The following is a 22,207-nucleotide window of genomic DNA, read 5'->3' as shown; positions in this document are numbered from 1 at the left end:
TGGCATAATCAATAAAGCAGATGTTTTCCTGGAACTCGCTTGCTTTTTCGATGATCCAACAGATGTTGGATATTTGATCTCTGGTTCCTCTGCCTTTTCTAAATCCAGCTTGAACATCTGGAAGTTCATGGTTCACATATTGTTGAAGCCTGGCTTGAAGAATTTTAAGCATTACTTTACTAGTGTGTGAGATGAGTGCAGTTGTGCAGTAGTTTGAGCATTCTTTGGTATTGCCTTTCTTTGAGATTAGGAATGAAAACTGACCTTTTCCAGTCCTATGGCCACTGCTGAGTTTTCCAAATTTGCTGCAGCACTTTCACAGCATCATCTTTTAGGATATGAAATACTTCAACTGAAATTCCATCACCTCCACTAGCTCTGTTCGTAGTGATGCCTCCTAAGACCCACTTGACTTCGCATTCCAGGACGTCTGGCTCTAGCTGAGGCGGTCACACCTTCGTGGTTATCTGGGTCATGAAGATCTTTTGTGTACAGTTCTTCCGTGCATTCTTGCCACCTCTTCTTAATATCTTCTGCTTTCTGTTAGGTTCATACCATTTCTGTCCTTTATTGTGCCCATCTTTGCATGAAATGTTTCCTCGGTATCTTTAATTTCTTGAAGAGATCTCTGCTGCTGCTGCTAAGTCGCTTCAGTAGTGTCCGACTCTGTGCAAAACCTATGGACAGCAGCCCACCAGGCTCCTCTGTACATGGGATTCTCTCGGCAAGAATATTGCAGTGGGTTGCCATTTCCCTTCTCCAGAAGAGATCTCTAGTCTTTCCCATTCTATTGTTTTCCTCTATTTCTTTGCACTGATCACTGGGGAAGGTTTTCTTATCTTTCCTTGCTATTCTTTGGAATTCTGCATTCAAATGGGTCTATCTTTCCTTTTCTCCTTTGCCTTTTACTTCTCTTCTTTTCTCAGCTATCTGTAAGGCCTCCTCATACAACCATTTTGCCTTTTTGCATTGCTTTTCCCTGGGTATGGTCTTGATCCCTGTCTCCTAATACAGTGTCACAAACCTCCATCCATAGTTCATCAGGCACTCTGTCTATCAGATCTAATCCCTTGATATCTATTTGTCACTTCCACTGTATAATCATTAAGGGATTTGATTTAGGTCATACCACTGGTTCCAAATAGGAAAAGGAGTACGTCAAGGCTATATATTGTCACCCTGATTATTTAACTTATATGCAGAGTACATCAAGAGAAACGCTGGGCTGGAAGAAGCACAAGCTGGAATCAAGATTGCCGGGAGAAATATCAATAACCTCAGATATGCAGATGACACCACCCCTTATGGCAGAAAGTGAAGAGGAACTAAAAGCCTCTTGATGAAAGTGAAAGAGGAGAGTGAAAAAGTTGGCTTAAAGCTCAACATTCAGAAAACGAAGATCATGGCATCTGGTCCCATCACTTCATGGGAAATAGATGGGGAAACAGTGGAAACAGTGTCAGACTTTATTTTTGGGGCTCCAAAATCACTGCAGATGGTGATTGCAGCCATGAAATTAAAAGACGCTTACTCCTCCAACCTAGACATATTCTGAAACCAACCTTATGCAGAGACATTACTTTGCCAAGGTCCATCTAGTCAAGGCTATGGTTTTTTCCAGTGTCATGTATGGATGTGAGAGTTGGACTGTGAAGAAAGCTGAGCACCAAAAGAATTGATGCTTTTGAACTGTGGTGTTGGAGAAGACTCTTGAGAGTCCCTTGGACTGCAAGGAGATCCAACCAGTCCATTCTAAGGAGATCAGTCCTGGGTGTTCTTTGGAAGGAATGATGCTGAAGCTGAAACTCCAGTACTTTGGCCACCTCATGTGAAGAGTGACTCATTGGAAAAGACTCTGATGCTGGGAGGGATTGAGGGCAGGAGGAGAAGGGGATGACAGAGGATGAGATGGCTGGATGGGCTCCAGCAGCACCCTAATATCTTAATTGCCTTCTCAAAAGCTATCAAACATCTTCTGCAAGCATAGCCAATGAAGAGACAAAGACAAGAAGAAGCTGGATGTCTGTCCTCACAAAGCTGTCACCAGGACGACAAGCAAGAGAACACCTAAAATGAAGGGGCAAGATCAAAATAAAGACGCCTGCCCAGAATCCCCAGATAATCAGCTGCAAAAGCTCCTGTCAATTAATACCCAAGCTCAGCGACAGGCAGACGGCAATGCATCACAAGCACTGACTGTATTCAGCTGTCTCTCGTCTTTGAGTTCAGAGACTCTACCTGAACTGTGGAGACAAAATAGTCATCAGACTAGAAGACTAGAGCAAGACAATCAAAATGAAATTGAATTTTAAAAAATTTCATATCGGACAACTGAACTCCCCACCTAAACGAAAAAGGGATCACACAGCTATACAAAGACTTACCACACTGCCAAATCTAATCAAGAATAGCTTGAAACATTAAACAAGTCCTAGCCCTGCTGCTTGTCGCTTGCCTTGCCCTAAGTCACTTCAGTTGTGTCCAACTCTTGTGCGACTCCCGATAGACGCAGGCAGCCCACCAGGCTCCCCCATGCCCTGGGCTTCTCGCACGCGCAAGAATACTGGAGCGGGGTGCCACTTGCCTTCTCCGTCCTAGCCCTACCATGGAATAAAAACCATTGGAGATACTGGACTTGTGAAGATGAATGGATTTTCCACCAGAGATTCTGCAGAGGGCACATGACAAAATCAAGCCAAAATGCCAGAAAGACCAGCGTAAATAAAATGGCGCAGAAGCCCCGCAGTTGGACTTTCCCCCCATATAACCCTGACACGTTTCTCTGTTCTAAAACTGCTTTTCCCTGCTTTTATCAAAACTTCTTTTTTTATTCGCACAGCCCCCAAGTTTGCTTAATTCATGGTCCTTTATAATCACTCAATGCGTTACTCTCTTTGATGTAAACCCTCATCCAAAAACACCTGGCTTTAGACAAGCTCAGTCTCAGACAGCTATTCTGAAAGCACGCTTGCAGACATTTTCTTTTCAAAAGCAAAACGAAAAAAAGACATACGGAGAAAACCTCAGAGACTGAGAAATAAGACAAATTCAAGTCTGACAAGTTGTCACATGTTATAATACCCAGCTTAAAATTAGTAAGCCAGCTATTTTCATGTTTGCAGGCAAGGCTCAAGCCAGGTCCTCCCCATTCCACTTCTACTAAGTTGTACAAGCTCCTTCCTCCGTGAACTCTCCCTTTCCTAGACCCATCAGCTGAAGGACTACATGCCTGAAGATAAAAGTCTCCTGAGAACATAGGAGGCATCTCCTCAGAGGGTGTCACCAGAACCATAAGATTAGGCAGCAGGGCTTTGCATGTCTCTGATAGTTATAGGAGGGATATGCGATGCCTGATGCTTGTAATTTCAAGCAAGTAAGATCCATAGTTCAGGTTCGGTAAAGAACTGCTTGCGATGCAGGAGATCCAGTTCGATTCGGGTAGGAAGATCCCTTAGAGGAGGGCATGGCAACCCACTTCCAGTATCTCTTGGCTAGCGAGAATCCCACGGACAGACGAGCCTGGCAGGGCTACACTCCAATGGGGTCACAAAGAGTCGGACACGACTGGGTAGACTAAGCATCGCCCATGACAAGAAGAGAACAAAGGAAGTGGTGGGCCTGCTGGGGCTGTGGAAATACTCTGGATCTAAGAAAAAGAATAGTGAAGTTACCAACACAGCCCATTTTATATGAATTTATTACCTTAAAAATATCACTAAGAAAAATGTACAGAAAGTTGCTAAAAAACCTAAGTCATAAATAGCTAACTCATAATGAGAAAAAACATAACTCAGCACGGCCAAGACGCCTTCCTGCACATTCCTGCGAACATCTGACAAAGGGAGGTTATTAGAATAGGGACAAGAGACTGTCTGAACCTAAGACAACAGAAGCAGGCCTTGCTAGTCTGGTACTTGCTGTCATAAAGCGTGCCCCCAAATATGTGCGAGGAATAAACCAGCTGGCTACTGAAACACCCTCACCCCCACCGGCAACACTTGTCTCCCCTGCGATGACTAGGATGGCCCTCCTGCCCATAACCCTCTACCTCCTTCTAAATCACCCTACTCTCATCTCCCACCACCGACTTCCAGGAAAATGCCTACGTTGACAATCAAGATCGTTGCCATCCTCAAAACAGAACATGAAACAAGGGAAAGAGATAATTTGGGAGCAGATGGTGAAACGTCAGCTATTCACCCCTCTCCTTTCAAACCACACTAGTTCACTCCAAAACCCGCCATCATGTCCACAGACTACAACTGAAAGGTAACAAACATGAAACAAAACTTTGTTGGAAGGATAAAATAAAGATATGATTTCATTGTAAAGAAAGGAACTCCGCCTTGGTGGTAACATGTGGATTAAGAATCTGCCCTGTCCAATGCAGTGGACAACAGGTCTTTGAGGCCCTGCGTCAGGGAAGATGCCAAGCGGCCGGGCAATCAACTAAGCTCGGGCACTACAACTACTGGAGACATTGGCGCCCTAGAGCCAGCGCTCTCCCAACAGCGAGAACCGCCCCAGTGAGAAGTCGTTGCACCCAACAAAGAGCAGTCCATGTGCTTGCCTGGCCAACTAGCAGAAAGCCCTCGTGAGCGGTAGCAACGAAGACGGCCAGGCTCCAAAAAAAGAAATAAGTTTAAAATAGGCGTAAGCAAAGAAAGAAAGCTGTTTCAAAATCAGCAAGCCTTTTGTTTCCACTTCAATGGCAAAAGTCACTCACTAATTTCACTCAGCAGACACCATGGCGTGTACCGTGACTCTGATCAGTCTAGATCGAGGGGAATCTCTATTGCTGAAAGAAATTTCTCAATCTGGGCAGCCAGCAAAAAGCGCCAACTTCCTTGGTTGAATGCCAAAAGCCGTTTGAAATTCCAGGAAAAATCCCCTGCGGCAGTTCTGGTCCTCAAATATCTAATAAATTTAAACAAACCAGTCTGTTTAACAAAGGAAGACAATCATGTTTTCCAATAAAATCTGAAATTCATAAATACATATCCGTAAAAGTCCAAATATACTATTCACCCAAAGCTGTATGGCCCTAAAAATGTTTTAGAAATAGATATTTTCCTCAGTAGGCAAAAACATTCTCAACACAGGTAAACATGAGAAGGTATCAGCGTGATTGGTAATGGGAAATACCATTAGAAATGTCATTTTATGTTCATACGCACTCCAGTGAATCAAAGATGACTTCTCTCTCATGATGTCTCTAAACTTTCAGAATATTCTCCTGATTAATCACTTACTTTGAGGCAGAATGACAGTTTTAGATCCTTTTAAAAATTAATAAAGTTAAGCGCATCCCCTCTGCTGTTAACCCACATTCAAAGCATAACCGTTGGAACTAATTTAATAAAACAGAAACCATACAGGCTTGACAATTAACATCAGAACTCAACTCAACTAAAACGCATTACATCACAGCAGGCAATTTTCAAGCTTTCCATATAATTTCTCTTGGTACCCAGAGACACAAGAAAATAGCGGTAAATCCAAATGATCAATCTTTGTGGTATTTTGTCTATTTTCAGGCCCAAGGCTGCTTCTGATTTCTCCACAGTTTAAAAAGACATAGTCACTCTCAAATATTACCATTATCAGCCATTGTTTCTTTTCAATTTCACAGAAAATATTCTGTGCAAATAATCACAGTCAAGAAAGCACTCTCAAGAACTTCTTCAAAAGAAACGTTTTAGGGTAAAAAAATTTTTAAACAGAAAAACTAAAATTTTAACCGTCTTCTCAACTCTAAATATCAATCTTTTTATTTTTTGGTTTTTATCCATAATATAAGCATAGTCTACAGTTACTATGCGATATTATTCAAAGTAGAATGTACTAAATTACTTAATTCTTTCTTTTATGCTTTTCCATTTATAAAAAAAAAATCAGCTAAAATTTTCTTAATTTAACACAGTTGCAGGCAGTATTCTACCTAAGAAAAACTACTATCATTATTTAGCCGCAGTCGCTCAAATTAACTGGATTGAATAGGTCCTATTTTTACTTTCAAATTTATATACTCTATTTTTTTTTTTTGAAAGGTAGGTCCATTTGTTTTCACACCATCCATAATAAAATCCTCATTATGTATACTGGCTTAAAGAAACATAGAGCAAGAATTACGATAGTTATAAACCACTTTCACGAGCAGCAGGTTATCTTGAATTATCTTTTAAAATCTCTTTTAAGTAGGATAGTAAAGACATATTAAAATTAGCTGTTTTTCATTTTTTCCCCAAAACTTACTGAACAACATTTTTGCTGTTTGTTCCAGCTATCTTCTATCATTAATTAATAACTCTTGATAAGTTATACCTTCCTTTCCTTTGAATTCTTTCCTAGATAAATTCACAGCCAAGTGGGAAGGCAGTCACGAGGCTCATGTGCCCATTTTATGGACCTCTCTGTTATTAACAAAATGAAAGGCTCATCCTTTGCCTCTTTCTCCACAAAAATATCCTAAAACCAGCCGCACTGTCTAACTCCAAATAATACAACGGTCACAATTCGTGTTTTATTCTTCACTCGCTACTCCAGGAAGCAGCATCTAGTTATGTATCTAGCCAAAACCTAATCCGTCTTACCCCTAAATAGACCATGAGAAAAATTATCTGAGGCCTATAGAAATGGAATACTATTGACTAACGTTGCTACACAATGAACAAAGAATCTGAAAGCATATAAATTCTGGAGTCATACTGCAAACTGTTAACAGGTTTTCCTTACTCTATCTGCAAAAACACCTTTTAAATGAATAAACAAGCTAAATGGTATCCCGTCCGAACAGGGTAGGCCACTAGTTACATGTCTAGCGATTAAGATCGTGTTTTCCAGCACAGGTGCACAGGTTCTCATTGCTTGTCGGGAACAAGCATCCACCATGCCATGTGCATGGCCAAAAATAAATAAATAAGTTAGAAATTCCAGTTCCGCCAGAAGCACTAGCCCATGTTCAAATGCTCAACAGCCACATGCAAGTGCGCTAGTGAGCTCATACCATATTGGAACAGCAACAGCTTATAGACTATTTCCAACACTGCCCAGAAATTCCAGCATGCTGATCTACACTAAATGGTTTCTAAAGTTCTCCCGCAACAATTGGTTCCAATATCCTTCAAAATCATTCTTCAAACTCTCTCTCCCTGCCCTATGCAGGAATAACTATAAGAAGTGGATGATTACAAGACTTCTGTATTTATGCCCTCCCCAAATGACAATATTAATAAAAAAAATTATACTCAGAAAGAATTAGAGAGAAAAAATTTAGAATATATCTTATCATTTATTTCTCCTATAATATATTTGTGTGTACTTTCGCTACACAATCATTTTCAAAAACATTTTCCGTTCAATGGTTGCTACTAATGTTTACCTTTTATTACAATGTAGTATTAAACAAACTACATAATACCAATAAGCGATACCATTTAACCCAGGCATGTTTCTCTCCAGGCCCAATGAAGCGTCTTTAAACATTAAGTTAAAAGGCACTGGTGAAGCGGAAAGATCATTTCCAGAGTGCGGGAGATTTTAGCATTATAAGTTTACAAAAAAGCACTGCCCAAGTTCTTGCTGTCCATAGCTTTATGACTGAAGAATACATCAAGAAAATGATTTAGTGCTAGAGAGACTGAAGAAAAAAACAAGCATACCAATAAATATTATTATAGTAAAACCCCACCTCACCATTTAAAAATTCACCCCAAAATAAAAATATCACATTAACCTAATCTTCAAGATGCTATAGTAAAACGATTAAGCCAATTTTACATAGCTTACATTCACCAACAGAGACATGGAGTGTCTTTTAGGAGCTAGGACCGACCTAAAATTCACACGTGCTAGCCATTTCACAATGAAGATAGGGCAAAATACTCTTGCTTCAATTATAAATAGCTTACTGCGTTTGGCAAGAATCCATGCAGATAAGTCTACACAATGAATTTTACTATTTCTGTTACTTAAGATCAGGTGCGTCTTCCCTGTCTAATTAACTAAATCGTGCATGTAACTCCCTCACCATTAGATACCATGGGAGAACTTGAAGGCAGAGTGTGTCTTATCCACTTCCGCATTTCCCAGCTGCCACTGGCACATCCGTATATCACTGAATCGATCAAATGCCCAAACCCTCTAAAATGATATACGGATCATCTCCATTCAAGAACCTCGAATGACGATATGACAAACCATCTAATAGTAAAAAGAATATTTAAACTTTAAAAAAATGTCCTAATAAAAAAATAATTTAAAAAAATGGCTCTAATAAAAATAATTAGATAAAATCAACTAATGATTATGGCATATCCGGATCAGAAATCCTGGTAAATTCCCCAACTACCAACCACAGATGCGGTTGTGCTGATTCAGGAAATCCAATTCCTCCTAACCTCGTCTTGAGCGCTGTTTGCTTATCTGCAAAATGCGGAGAGAACAGATTTCTGCCCTCGTTTCTATAGGCCACAGAGGGTGAATCAATGCCTTTTAGATAAACTATTAATATCATGCTCATCAAGCTGAGAAGGAATCACACCGATTAACAGATGCAAATAAATTGCTATTATATGGCTGAAGCAACACCAGATGGCCTTCTGCCCAGCGAAATCCTTTGGAGCCATTCAGCATCAGCCACTTCCATGGGTTTCTCAACAACTGTCACTAAGCATTTAAATTGACAAGAATACACAACCGACCCTTGAACAATACGTGTAACGCTACAGCCAGCCGCTGTCTATCACAGTTATTTTGTATCTGCGAAGATTTCAACCACCCAAAACTGTTAGTACTATAGGAGTTTACTACTGAAACTCACTCAACAGGTGTAAGTGGACTCGCAAAGTCAAACATGTTGTTCAAGGCGTCGACTTGTGTGTGTGTGTATGAAGAATCACAGATATATTATGATAAGGCAATCAAAATCAAAATCCAAAAGCTGTTCTCCTCCTGGAACATATTACCGATGAAACAGATAATCAGTGCGCAAACTAATAAATTAGGACTTAACTGTAAACAACTAACTAGCTGTCCTGTTTCTGACAATGTTATTTGGAAATGAACGAAGCTGTTAAGATCAAAGACACATTACATTACAAAAAATCCCTAATAAATCTTACAAGTTCGAATGTCTGAAAGAGAATAATTTAGGTGTAATCTGGGGTTCTTTTCATGTCTATTTCTACTTAAGCGGTCATGTCTTTCAGCAAAGGAAAAGAAAATGGAGAATGACAGGGTGTGGCCCTAACCAGCTATTAAGTATAAAGAATGCATTTCTAAGAACATAAGCAACAACGTGGAAGAAATGAGTTCAAAAAAACGGGAAGCAGAATATACTTCATATGGCCCAAAAATAAATTGCAGTGAGTCCACACAGCCCAGATAAGAACTTTTTCATTAAATGACAAAGGAGAAAAGTTTCTGCAGTCTAATGTTGGGAAAGCCAGACATTGCAGAGAAAAATCAGCAGCTGTTTAAAAAAAATCAAGCAACAGCTGAGAAGTCTGTCCGAGTAATTTCACATAGAGGAAAGCAGTGTCAGGGAAGTTCCTCAGTTTTAGTTGGCTCAGTTCCATTCCGACTCTTTGCCAGAACCCCATGGACTGCAGCACACCCAGGCTTGCGCTGTAAATCACGCAACTCCGGCGAGCGCTTACTCAAACTCATGTCCCATCAATCAATGTTGCCAATCCAGGCCATCTCATCTCTGTCTCATGCCCTTCGCCTCCTCCCCCCCTTCGAATCTTTCCCAGAAGTCCAGCGTCCTTTTCTAGCTGTCAGTTCTTTGCATCAGGTGCCAAATATTGGGAGTTTCAGCTTACACATGAGTCCTTCCAATGAATATTCCATGACGTGGATTTCCAACATTCCACTGAATATTCATGGACTATGATTGACTGCTGGATTTCCTTGCAGTCAAGGGACTCTCAATGAGTCTTCTCGCAACAATACATTCAAAAGCATCAATTCTTTGGCACGCAGCTTTCTTTATAGTCCAACTCCCACACCATACATGACTACTGGCAAACCAATAACTTTGACTAGATGACTCCTTGTTGCAAAAGTAATGTCTCGCCTTTTAATATGCTGCCGTAGAGTTGATTTCATTTATCATCTACTGAAAAATCTTTGAAAACACAAAGCAAGCTAATGTATACAGCTTCAGAATGATCTGAAACACCAAAAATGTGATTAGGGCTATTTTCAAAAAGTTTACCTGTCAAGATTAACAAGCAGATAATAATGAATGATGTCATTCAAAAATCTTTCCACCATACTCGCTGGGTCAGCAAAAATTCAGCCTATTACCTCATACCTTCTAAATCTACAGTACTAAAAATGACATTCACAGTAATGACCCTAAGGAATGGCATATATTCCTTCTGAATTAACAAAAGTCATAAGACATGCTGAGAGGACTTTAATGTATTCTTATCCACTAAAATTTGTGAACGCCCATATAGTATAAATCCCCTTACAACTTTAGTACAGAAGGGTTTTAGAAATCGTCTAGCCCCATCTCCCTCCCACCTGCAGGGTTCTTCTCTGCAAAATGGCTGACAAATTATCACTCAGCCTCCACCTGAATTTTTCAGACAGGAAGCTCACTGTTCCCAGGGCAATTCATTCCATTATTAGCAGCAACTACTGTTACCAAGTTTTTACTCACTCATTTCTCTAGGCAAATAATCATAGAGAAATTCTATTATATGCAAGCCCTTATCCCAATTGTTACGGGTAATACAAAGGAGTTTAAAATAAAGGGCTTGCTTCCTGTGAGTCAAAATGTCTCCCCCAAAGCAGTCCATATTGTTAAAAGTCAGATTGATGGGGACTTCCCTGGTAGTCCAGTGGTTAGAATCTGCCTGCCAATGCAGGGACACGCATTCGATCCTTAGGCTGGGAAGACTCCAGCTATTGTGGGCAACTAAGCTGGTGTGCCACAACTACTGAGTCTGAGCCCTACAGTCTGCAAGCTGCAACTACTGAGCCCACACACCACAACTACACAAGCCTAAGAGCCTAGAGCTCGCTGCTCCACAGCTCGAGAAGCCACCACAATGAGAAGCCCACACCGCAACTAGAGAAAGTCTGCATGTAGCAATGAAGACGAGTGTGGCCAAAAAAAAAAAAAAAAACTGATGCGGTACAACTCAAACCAACAAAGTTTTTCCACATGCCCTACTAAATTTTTTTCATGTTAGTCCCAATGGCCCACACATTGGCATATTCAGGTAATTCCCTCCCACTAATAAAAACAGTGTGTAATAAATACTGTAAAAAAAAAAAAAAAACCACATACTACATCAAAATAAAGTGACTGTCAAAACATTTTATCATCCAGTACACAGAATCTGCTAAGTGCTGAACTCCAGGAAGAAGTATGCTCTAAATTAAGTTATCTATGGAATCTTACCTGCTCAACAGCATCTCCCAGGCGCATTTTCCGAGCAGACTGTCCGCTGACCTGGGCTTTCGCTGAATACAAATAAAGGTAAATGTCTGCCACATTCTGGAACTTGGGATGGTCTTTCTCACTGGATCTACAAAATGCTCAATTTCTGCCATTGTGAATTCTCTGAAAGCAAAAATACAAAGGATAAAAGTGCACACTTAAAAAAAATGAACAAAGCCCTTATTTTAAACTTCATTTTACAATAACACAGAATGATATGGAAAATAGTTGTTAAAGAACAGATTGATAACAGTTTTTCTAAATTAGGAAAACCCAGGAACTTCCCTGGTGATCCATGGTTAAGACTTTGCTTTTCAATGCAGGGATGTGGGTTCACTCCCTGGTTGGAGTGATCTTGATCTTGATCCCACATGCCTACCTGGCCGAAAAACCAGAACATAAAACTGAAACAATAATATAACAAATTCAATAAAGGCTTTAAAAATGGTCCACATCAAAAAAACAATCTTTAAAAAATAAATTTAAGAGAATCTGAGCAAATGTCAGACACACACAAAAAATGAGTTACTGAATAGTGCTTTCCAAATAAAACCATTTTCCTTAAAGCACTGTCAAGTCTTTACTAATGCACACTAAATGAAGTGCCTGATATTTACTTCTCAAAGAATGGCAATTAAAAGTGAATTTAGCTTTTATAACAGTCTGATTTCTTCCTTTTTATTGCTCTGAACAAGTAAATGACTGATGATGGCACCATACAGTTGGTGTCTTTAGAGTAACAGCTTCCTAAATGATGTGTTATTCAAGGCAGAGGACGTAAAGCATGAATTGAACAAGCTAACATCAAAACGAACTGCATAATGATGAGATAAATATGCACATAGTAATGGTTTCCCAAAAAGATTTCCCTGAATGGCAATTTAGTAGCTATTGGGGGGGGGGGGGAATGTTTTAAGTTAATTTTATGAGTCAAAATCAAATCTCTCTTCTTTTAAAACACACATACATAATTTACTAGGGCACTTCCATGATTATCTCAGATGTTTTAGAAGTAACGAAAAATTGCTTAAATGGGTCCTAAAAATACATGAAATGCACTGCAAAAGAGCTTTGGATTTTTTTTTTTTACTTTTACTTTTTAATGTCATCTCTTGTTCAGTCCAGCAGCACCTATATCTTAATTGCCTTTCAAAAGCTATCAAAACATCTTCTGCAAGCATAGCAATGAGAGACAGACAAGAGAAGCTTGATGTCTGTCCTCACAAAGCTTCCAACCAGGACGACAGCAAGAGAACACCTAAATGAAGGGCAGATCAAAATAAAGACCCTGCCCAGAATCCCCAGATAATCAGCTGCCAAAGTCCTGTCAATTAATCCAAGCTCACAGACAGGAGACGGAGATCATCACAAGCACTGACTGTATCAGCTGTCTCTCGTCTTTGAGTTCAGAGACTCTACCTGAACTGTGGAGACAAAATAGTCATCAGACTAGAAGACAGAGCCAGACAATCAAAATGAAATTTAATTTTAAAAAATTTCATATGGACAACTGATACTCCCCACCTAAACGAAAGGGATCACAGCTATACAAAGACTTACCACCTGCCAACTCTAAGTCAAGAAGAAGCTGAAACATTAAACAAGTCCTAGCCCTGCTGCTGTGGCTGCTGCTAAGTCACTTCAGTTGTGTCCAACTCTTGTGCGACCCCATAGACGGCAGCCCACCAGGCTCCCCCATCCCTGGGATTCTCCAGGCAAGAATACTGGAGCGGGGTGCCATTGCCTTCTCCGTCCTAGCCCTACCATGGAATAAAAACCATGGAGATACTGACTTGTGAAGGATGAATGGATTTCCACCAGGATTCTGCAGAGGCACATGACAAAATCAACCAAAATCCAGAAGACCAGGAAATAAAATGGCAGGAAGCCCCAGTGGACTTTCCCCCATAAACTCCTGGGACCGTTTCTCTGTTCTAAACTGCTTTCCCTGCTTATCACTTTTTATTCCACAGGCCCCAAGTTTTGCCTTAATTCATGGTCCTTTATAATCACTCAATGGTTACTCTCTTTGATGTAAACCCTCTCCAAAACACTGGCTTTAGACAAGCTCAGTCTCAGACAGCTATTCTGAAAGCACGCTTGCAGACATTTTCTTTTCCAAAAGCAAAAGGAAAAAAGACATGGAGAAACCCAGAGACTGAGAAATAAGACAAATTCAAGTCTGACAAGTTTGTCAATGTTATAATACCCAGTTAAAATTTAGCACTATTTTTCATTTTGCAGCAAGGCTCAGCAGGTCCTCCCCATTCCACTTCTCTAAGTTGTACAAGCTCCTTCCTCGTGAACTCTCCCTTTCCTAGACCATTCAGCTGAAGGGACTACAGGCCTGAAGATAAAGTCTGGTGAGAACATAGGAGCATCTCCTCAGAGGGTGTCACCAGGACTCATAAGATTAGGCAGGGGCTTTGCATGCTCTGATAGTTATAGGAGGGATATGCGATGCCTGATGCTTGTAATTTCAGCAAGTAAGATCCATAGTTCAGTTGGTAAAGAATCTGCTTGCGATGCAGGAGATCCCAGTTCGATTCCTGGGTTAGGAAGATCCCTTAGAGGAGGGCATGGCAACCCACTCCAGTATTCTTGCCTGGAGAATCCCCACGGACAGAGGAGCCTGGCGGGCTACACTCCATGGGGTCACAAAGAGTCGGACACGACTGGGAGACTAAGCACAGCATGACAAGAAGAGAACAAAGGAAGTGGGTGGGCTGCTGGGGCTGTGGAAAATACTCTGGAGTCTAAGAAAAAGAAAGTGAAGTTTACCAAACACAGCCCATTTTATATGAAATTTATTACCTTAAAATATCACTAAGAAAATGTACAGAAATTGCAAAAAACCTAAGTCATAAATAGCTAACTCATAATGAGAAAAACATAACTCAGCAGGGCCAAGACGCCTTCCTGCACATTCCTGGATACATCTGACAAAGGGAGGTTATTAGAATAGGGACAAGAGACTGTCTGAACTAGAGCAGACAGAAGCAGGCTTGCTAGCTGGACTTTCTGTCATAAAGGTGCCCCAAATATGTGGAGGAATACCAGCTGGCTACTGAAACACCCTCACCCCAACACCGGCAACACTGTCTGCCCTGGATGCCTAGGATGGCCCTCCTGCCATAACCCTCACCTCCTTCTAAATCACCCTACTCTCATCTCCACCACCACTTCCAGGAAATGCCTACGTTGACAATCAAGATCTTGCCATCCTCAAAACAGAACATGAACAAGGGGAAAAGATCATTTTGGAGCAGATGTGAAACGTCAGCTATTCACCCCTTCCCTTCAAACCACACAGTCACTCCAAACCGCCCATCATCCCAGAGACTACAACTGAAGGTAACAAACATGAAACAAACTTTTTTGGAGGATAAAAATAAAGATATGATCATGTAAGAAAGGACTTCCCTGGTGGTACAGTGGATAAGAATCTGCCTGCCAATGCAGTGGACACAGGTTTGAGCCCTGGTCAGGGAAGATGCCAAGCGGCGGGCAACAACTAAGCCTGGGCACTACAACTACTGAGCATGCGCCCTAGAGCCAGCGCTCTGCCACAGGAGAAGCCGCCCCAGTGAGAAGTCTGTGCACCGCAACAAAGAGCAGTCCATGCTTGCGGCAACTAGAGAAAGCCCGTGAGCAGCAACGAAGACCCAGTGCAACCAAAAAGAAATAAGTTTAAAAATGAGGTAAGCAAGAAGAAAGCTGTTTCAAATCAGCAAGCCTTTGTTTCCACTTCAATGCAAAAGTCACTCACTAATTTCACCAGCAGAACACCATGGGTGGTACCTGACTCTGATCAGTCCAGATCGAGGGGAGATCTCATTTCTGAAAGAATTTCCAATCTGGGCAGCAGCAAAAGGCAACTTTCCTTGGTTGAATTCCAAAAGCCGTTTGAAATTCAGGAAAATCCCCTGTGCAGTTTCTGGTCTCAAATATCTATAAATTTAAACAAACCAGTCTGTTACAAAGGAAGAAATCATGTTTTCCAATAAATCTGAAATTCTAAATACATATCCTAAAAGTCCTAAATATACTATTCACACAAAGCTGTATGGGCCCTAAAAATGTTTTAGAAATAGATATTTTCCTCAGTAGCAAACATTCTCACACAGGTAACAGAGAAGGTATCAGGTGATTGGTATGGAAATACCAGTTAGAAATGTCATTTTATTTCATCACTCCAGTGAATCAAAGATGACTTCTCTCATGATGTCTCTAAAACTTCAGATATTCTCCTGATTAATCACTTACTTTGGAGGCAGATGACAGTTTTAGATCCTTTTAAAAATAAAGTTAAGCATCCCTCTGCTGTTAACCCACATCAAAGCATAACCGTGGAACTATTAATAAAAAGAAGCCAGTACAGGCTGACAATTAACATCAGAACTCACTCAACAAAACCATTACATCACAGCAGGCAATTTTCAAGGCTTTCCATATAATTTTCTTCTTTGTACCCAGAGACACAAAGAAATAGGGAAATCCAGAATGATCAAATCTTTGTGGTATTTTGTATTTTCAGCCCAAGGCTGCTTCTGATTTTCTCCACATTTTAAAAAGACATAGTCACTCAAATATACCATTATAGCCATTGTTTTCTTTTCAATTTCACAGAAAATATTCTGTGCAAAATATCACACAAGAAAGCACTCTCAAGAACTTACTTCAAAAGAAACGTTTTATGGAAAAAAATTTTTAAACAAAAAATAAAATTTTACCGTCTTCTCACTCTAATATATCAATTCTTTTTATTTTTTGGTTTTTATCCAAATATAAGCATAGTTACAGTTACTATGCATATTTATTAAGTAGAATGTACTAAATTATTAATTCTTTCTTTTATGCTTTTCCATTTTATAAAAAAACAGTAAAATTTTCTTATTAACAGTTGCAGAGTATTCTACTAAAATAAACTACTATCATTTATTTAGCAGTCCTCAAATTACTGGATGAATAGGTTATTTTTACTTTCAATTTATATACTCTATTTTTTTTTTTTTTGGCAAAGTAGTCACATTTGTTTTCACATCCATAATAAAATCCCATTATGTTACTGCTTAAAGACATAGAGCAAGAATTAGATGTTATAAACCACTTTCAGAGCACAGGTTATCTTGAATTATCTTTTAAAATCCTCTTTTAAAGTAGGAATAGTTAAAGACATATTAAAATTAGCTGTTTTTCATTTTTTCCCCAAGAACTTTACTGAACAACATTTTTGCTGTTTTGTTCCACTATCTTCTATCATTAATTAATATACTCTTGATAAGTATACCTTCCTTTCCTTTTGAATTCTTTCCTTAGATAAATTCACAGCAGTGGGAAGGCAGGTCACAGGTCATGGCCCATTTTATGACTCTCTGTATTAACAAAATGAAAGGCTCATCCTTTGCCTCTTTCCACAAAATATCCTAAACCAGCCCACTGTCTTACTCCAATAATACACGGTCACAATTCGTGTTTGTTATTCTTCACTCGCTACTCCAGGAAGCATGATCTAGTTTTATCTAGCAAAACCTATCCTGTCTTACCCTAAAATGAGACCATGAGAAAAATATCTGAGGCTATGAAATGGAATACTTTGACTAACTTTGCTAACAATGAACAAAGAATCTGAACATATAAATTCTGGATCATACTGCAAACTGTTACAGGTTTTCTACTCTATCTGCAAAAACCACCTTTTAATGAATCAACAAGCTAAATGTATCCGGTCCAACAGGGTAGGCCACTAGTCACATGTCTAGCGATTAAGATCTGTTTCCAGCACAGGGGCCACAGGTTCCATTGCTGGTCGGGGAACTAAGATCCCACATGCCATGTGGCATGGCCAAAAAATAAATAAATAAGTTTAGAAATTCCGTTCCCCAGAAGCACTAGCCCCATTTCAAATGCTCAACAGCCACATGGCAGTGGCTAGTGGCTACCATATTGGACAGCAACAGCTTATAGACTATTTCCAACACTGCAGAAAGTTCCAGTGGGCAGTGTGATCTACACTAAATGGTTTCTAAAGTCTCCCGCAACAATGGGTTCAATATCCTTCAAAATCATTCTTCAACTCTCTCTCCTGCCCTATGCAGGAATAACTATAAGAAGTGATGATTACAGACTTCTGTATTTATGCCCTCCCCCAAATGACAATATATAATAAAAAAAATTATACTCAGAAAGAATTAGAAGAAATAAAATTTTAGAATATATCTATCATTATTTCTCCTTAATATATTTGTGTGTACTTCGTACAAATCATTTTTCAAACATTTTCCTTCATGGTTGCTACTAATGTTTACCTTTTATTACAAGTAGTTATAACAAACTACATAAACAATAAGTGATACATACCCAGGCATGTTTCCTCCAGGCCCAATGAAGGTCTTAAACATTAAGTTAAAAGGCACTGGAGGGGAAAGATCATTTCCAGTAGTGGGAGATTTTACATTATAGTTTACAAAAAGATCTGCAAGTTCTTGCTGTCCATAGTTATCGAGCTGAAGAATACATCAAGAAAATGATTAGTGTAAGAGACTGAGAAAAAACAAGGCATACCAATAAAATATTATATATAAAACCCCACCCACCATTAAAATTCACCCAAAATAAAAATATCACATTAACCTAATCTTCAAGATGTCTATATTAAAACCATAGCCAATTTACATAGCTTACATTCACCAACAGAGACATGGAGTGTCTTTGTAGGACCGACCTAAAATTCACACGTGTACCATTTCACAATGAAAGATAGGGCAAAATATCTCTTGTTCAATTATAATAGCTACTGGTTGGCAAGAATCATGCAGATAAGTCTACACAATGAATTTTACTATTCTGTATACTTAAGAGTCAGGTGCGCTTCCCTGTCTATTAATTAAATGTGCATGTAACTTTCCTCTCCCATTAGATACCATGGGAGAAGCTTGAAGGCAGAAGCTGTGTCTTATCCACTTCCGCATTTCCCAGTGCACTGCACATCCTATACACTGATGATCAATGCCAAACCCTCTAAAATGATATAGGATCTCCCATTCAAGAACCTCGAATGACGATGACAAACCATCTAATAGTAAAGAATATTTAAACTTAAAAAATGTCTAATAAAAAAATAATTTAAAAAAATGTCTAATAAAAATAATTAGATAAATCAACTAATGATTTATGGCCATTCGGGATCAGAAAATCCTGGGTAAATTGCCCAACTCCACCACAGATGGGTTGTGTGATTCAGGATCAAGTTCCTTCCTAACCTCTCTGAGCCTGTTTGCTTATCTGCAAAATGGGGAGAACAGATTCTGCCTCGTTTCTTAGCCACAGAGGGTGAATCAATGCCTTTTAGATAAACTATTAATATCATGCTTCATCAAGCTGAGAAGGAATCACAAGCATTAACAGATGCAAAAAATGCTATTATATGCTGAAGCAACAGATGGGCCTCTGCCCAGGAAATCCTTTGGAGCCATTTCAGCATCAGGCCACTTCCATGGGTTTCTAACACTTCACTGAAGATTAAATTGACAAGAATACAGAACCGACCCTTGAACAATACGTGTAACCTACAGCCAGCCCTGTCTATCCACAGTTATTCTGTATCTGCAGATTCAACCACCTAAAAACTGTGTAGTACTATAGAGTTTACTACTGAAACTCATCACAGTGTAAGTGGACTCGCAAAGTTCAAACCATGTTGTTCAAGGGTCGACTGTGTGTGTGTGTGTATGAGATATCACAGATATATATGATATGGCAATCAAAATCAAAATCCAAACTGTTCTCCTGGAACATATACCTGATGAAACAGAAAGTCAGTGCTCAAACTATAAATTAGGACTTAACGAAACAACTAACTACTTCCTGTTTCTGACAATTTATTTGGAAATGAACGAAGCTGTTAAGATCAAAGACACATACATACAAAATCCCTAATAAATCTACAATTCTGAATGTGAAAGAGAATAATTTAGGTGTAATCTGGGGTTCTTTTCATGTCTTCTTTCTACTAAGGGTCATGTCTTTCAGAAAGGAAAGAAATGAGAAATGAGGGTGTGGCCCTAACAGTATTAAAGTATAAGAATTCATTTTCTAAGCCATAAGCAACAACGTGGAAGAAATGAGTTTCAAAAAGGGAACAGAATATACTTCATATGGCCCAAAATAAATTGGCAGATGAGTCAACAGCCAGATTAAGAACTTTTTCAATTTAAATGACAAAGGAGAAAATTTCTCAGCTAATGTTGGGAAAGCCAGACATTGCAGAGGAAAATCAGCAGGTTTAAAAAAATCAAGGCAACAGTGGAGAAGTGTCCAGTAATTTCCATCAGAGGAAAGCAGTGTCAGGGAGTCCTCAGTTTAGTTGCTCAGTCATGTCCGACTCTTTGCAACCCCATGGACTGCAGCACACCAGGCTTCCCTGTAAATCACCAACTCCGGGAGCTTACTCAAACTCATGTCCATCAAGTCAATGTTGCCATCCAGCCATCTCATCCTCTGTCATGCCCTTCTCCTCCCGCCTTCAATCTTTCCCAGAGTCAGGGTCTTTTCTAGTGAGTCAGTTCTTTGCATCAGGTGGCCAAAGTATTGGGAGTTTCAGCTTCACCATGAGTCCTTCCAATGAATATTCATGACTGGATTCCAACATTCCACTGAATATTCATGACTATGATTGACTGGCTGGATTTCCTTGCAGTCCAAGGGACTCTCAAGAGTCTTCTCCAACAATACAGTTCAAAAGCATCAATTCTTTGGCACTCAGCTTTCTTTATAGTCCAACTCCCACATCCATACATGACTACTGGAAAAACCATAGCTTTGACTAGATGGATCTTTGTTGGCAAAGTAATGTCTCTGCCTTTTAATATGCTGCCTAGGTTGATCATAGCTTTTCTTCCAAGGAACAAGCATCTTTTAATTTCATAGCTGCAATCACCATCTGCAGTGATTTTGGAGCCCAAGAAAACAAAGTCTGTCACTGTTTCCACTCTTTCCCCATCTATTTGCCATAAAGTGATGGGACCAGGTGCCATGATTTTTTTTTCTGAATGTTGAGTTTTAAGCCAACTTTTTCACTCTCCTCTTTCACTTTCATCAAGAGGCTCTTTAGTTCTTCTTCACTTTCTGCCATAAGGGTCGTGTCATCTGCATGTCTGAGGTTATTGATATTTCTCTTGGCAATCCTGATTCCAGTTTGTGCTTCATCCAGCCCAGCATTTGGCATGATGTACTCTGCATATAAGTTAAATAAGCAGGGTGACAATATATAGCCTTCATGTACTCCTTTCCTGATTTGCAACCAGTCTGTTGTTCCATGTTCAGTTGTAACTGTGCTTCTTGACCTGCATACAGATTTCTCAGGAGGCAGGTCAGGTGGTCAGGTATTCCCACCTCTTGTAATTTTCCAGAGTTTGTTGTGGTCCACACAATCAAAGGCTTTGGCATAATCAATAAAGCAGATGTTTTCCTGGAACTCGCTTGCTTTTTCGATGATCCAACAGATGTTGGATATTTGATCTCTGGTTCCTCTGCCTTTTCTAAATCCAGCTTGAACATCTGGAAGTTCATGGTTCACATATTGTTGAAGCCTGGCTTGAAGAATTTTAAGCATTACTTTACTAGTGTGTGAGATGAGTGCAGTTGTGCAGTAGTTTGAGCATTCTTTGGTATTGCCTTTCTTTGAGATTGGAATGAAAACTGACCTTTTCCAGTCCTATGGCCACTGCTGAGTTTTCCAAATTTGCTGCAGCACTTTCACAGCATCATCTTTTAGGATATGAAATACTTCAACTGAAATTCCATCACCTCCACTAGCTCTGTTCGTAGTGATGCCTCCTAAGACCCACTTGACTTCGCATTCCAGGACGTCTGGCTCTAGCTGAGCGGTCACACCTTCGTGGTTATCTGGGTCATGAAGATCTTTTGTGTACAGTTCTTCCGTGCATTCTTGCCACCTCTTCTTAATATCTTCTGCTTCTGTTAGGTTCATACCATTTCTGTCCTTTATTGTGCCCATCTTTGCATGAAATGTTTCCTCGGTATCTTTAATTTTCTTGAAGAGATCTCTGCTGCTGCTGCTAAGTCGCTTCAGTAGTGTCCGACTCTGTGCAAACCTATGGACAGCAGCCCACCAGGCTCCTCTGTACATGGGATTCTCTCGGCAAGAATATTGCAGTGGGTTGCCATTTCCTTCTCCAGAAGAGATCTCTAGTCTTTCCCATTCTATTGTTTTCCTCTATTTCTTTGCACTGATCACTGGGGAAGGTTTTCTTATCTTTCCTTGCTATTCTTTGGAATTCTGCATTCAAATGGGTCTATCTTTCCTTTTCTCCTTTGCCTTTTACTTCTCTTCTTTTCTCAGCTATCTGTAAGGCCTCCTCATACAACCATTTTGCCTTTTTGCATTGCTTTTCCCTGGGTATGGTCTTGATCCCTGTCTCCTATACAGTGTCACAAACCTCCATCCATAGTTCATCAGGCACTCTGTCTATCAGATCTAATCCCTTGATATCTATTTGTCACTTCCACTGTATAATCATTAAGGGATTTGATTTAGGTCATACCACTGGTTCCAAATAGGAAAAGGAGTACGTCAAGGCTATATATTGCCACCCTGATTATTTAACTTATATGCAGAGTACATCAAGAGAAACGCTGGGCTGTAAGAAGCACAAGCTGGAATCAAGATTGCTGGGAGAAATATCAATAACCTCAGATATGCATATGACACCACCCTTATGGCAGAAA

At 39.8% G+C, this 22,207-nt stretch overlaps 1 protein-coding gene across 1 annotated transcript in view; it reads right to left on the bottom strand.

Annotated features, from left to right (window-relative positions):
- The window catches only part of GARS (glycyl-tRNA synthetase), a 72,130-nt gene that overhangs the window by 29,220 nt on the left and 20,703 nt on the right, over window positions 1-22,207 (bottom strand). The window contains exons 7-8 of the mRNA XM_018047109.1: window positions 17,819-17,964; window positions 15,260-15,409 (exon numbers count right to left, since the gene is read on the bottom strand). Coding sequence (XP_017902598.1) covers window positions 15,260-15,409; window positions 17,819-17,964 — 296 coding nt within the window. The remainder of the gene's footprint in view (window positions 1-15,259; window positions 15,410-17,818; window positions 17,965-22,207) is intronic.

The sequence above is a fragment of the Capra hircus genome, chromosome 4, assembly GCF_001704415.2.
Source record: "Capra hircus breed San Clemente chromosome 4, ASM170441v1, whole genome shotgun sequence".
In the NCBI taxonomy this organism is placed as follows: domain Eukaryota; kingdom Metazoa; phylum Chordata; class Mammalia; order Artiodactyla; family Bovidae; genus Capra; species Capra hircus.
Note: the sequence above shows the minus strand (reverse complement) of the source record. Positions and strands in the feature narration are given on the sequence as shown.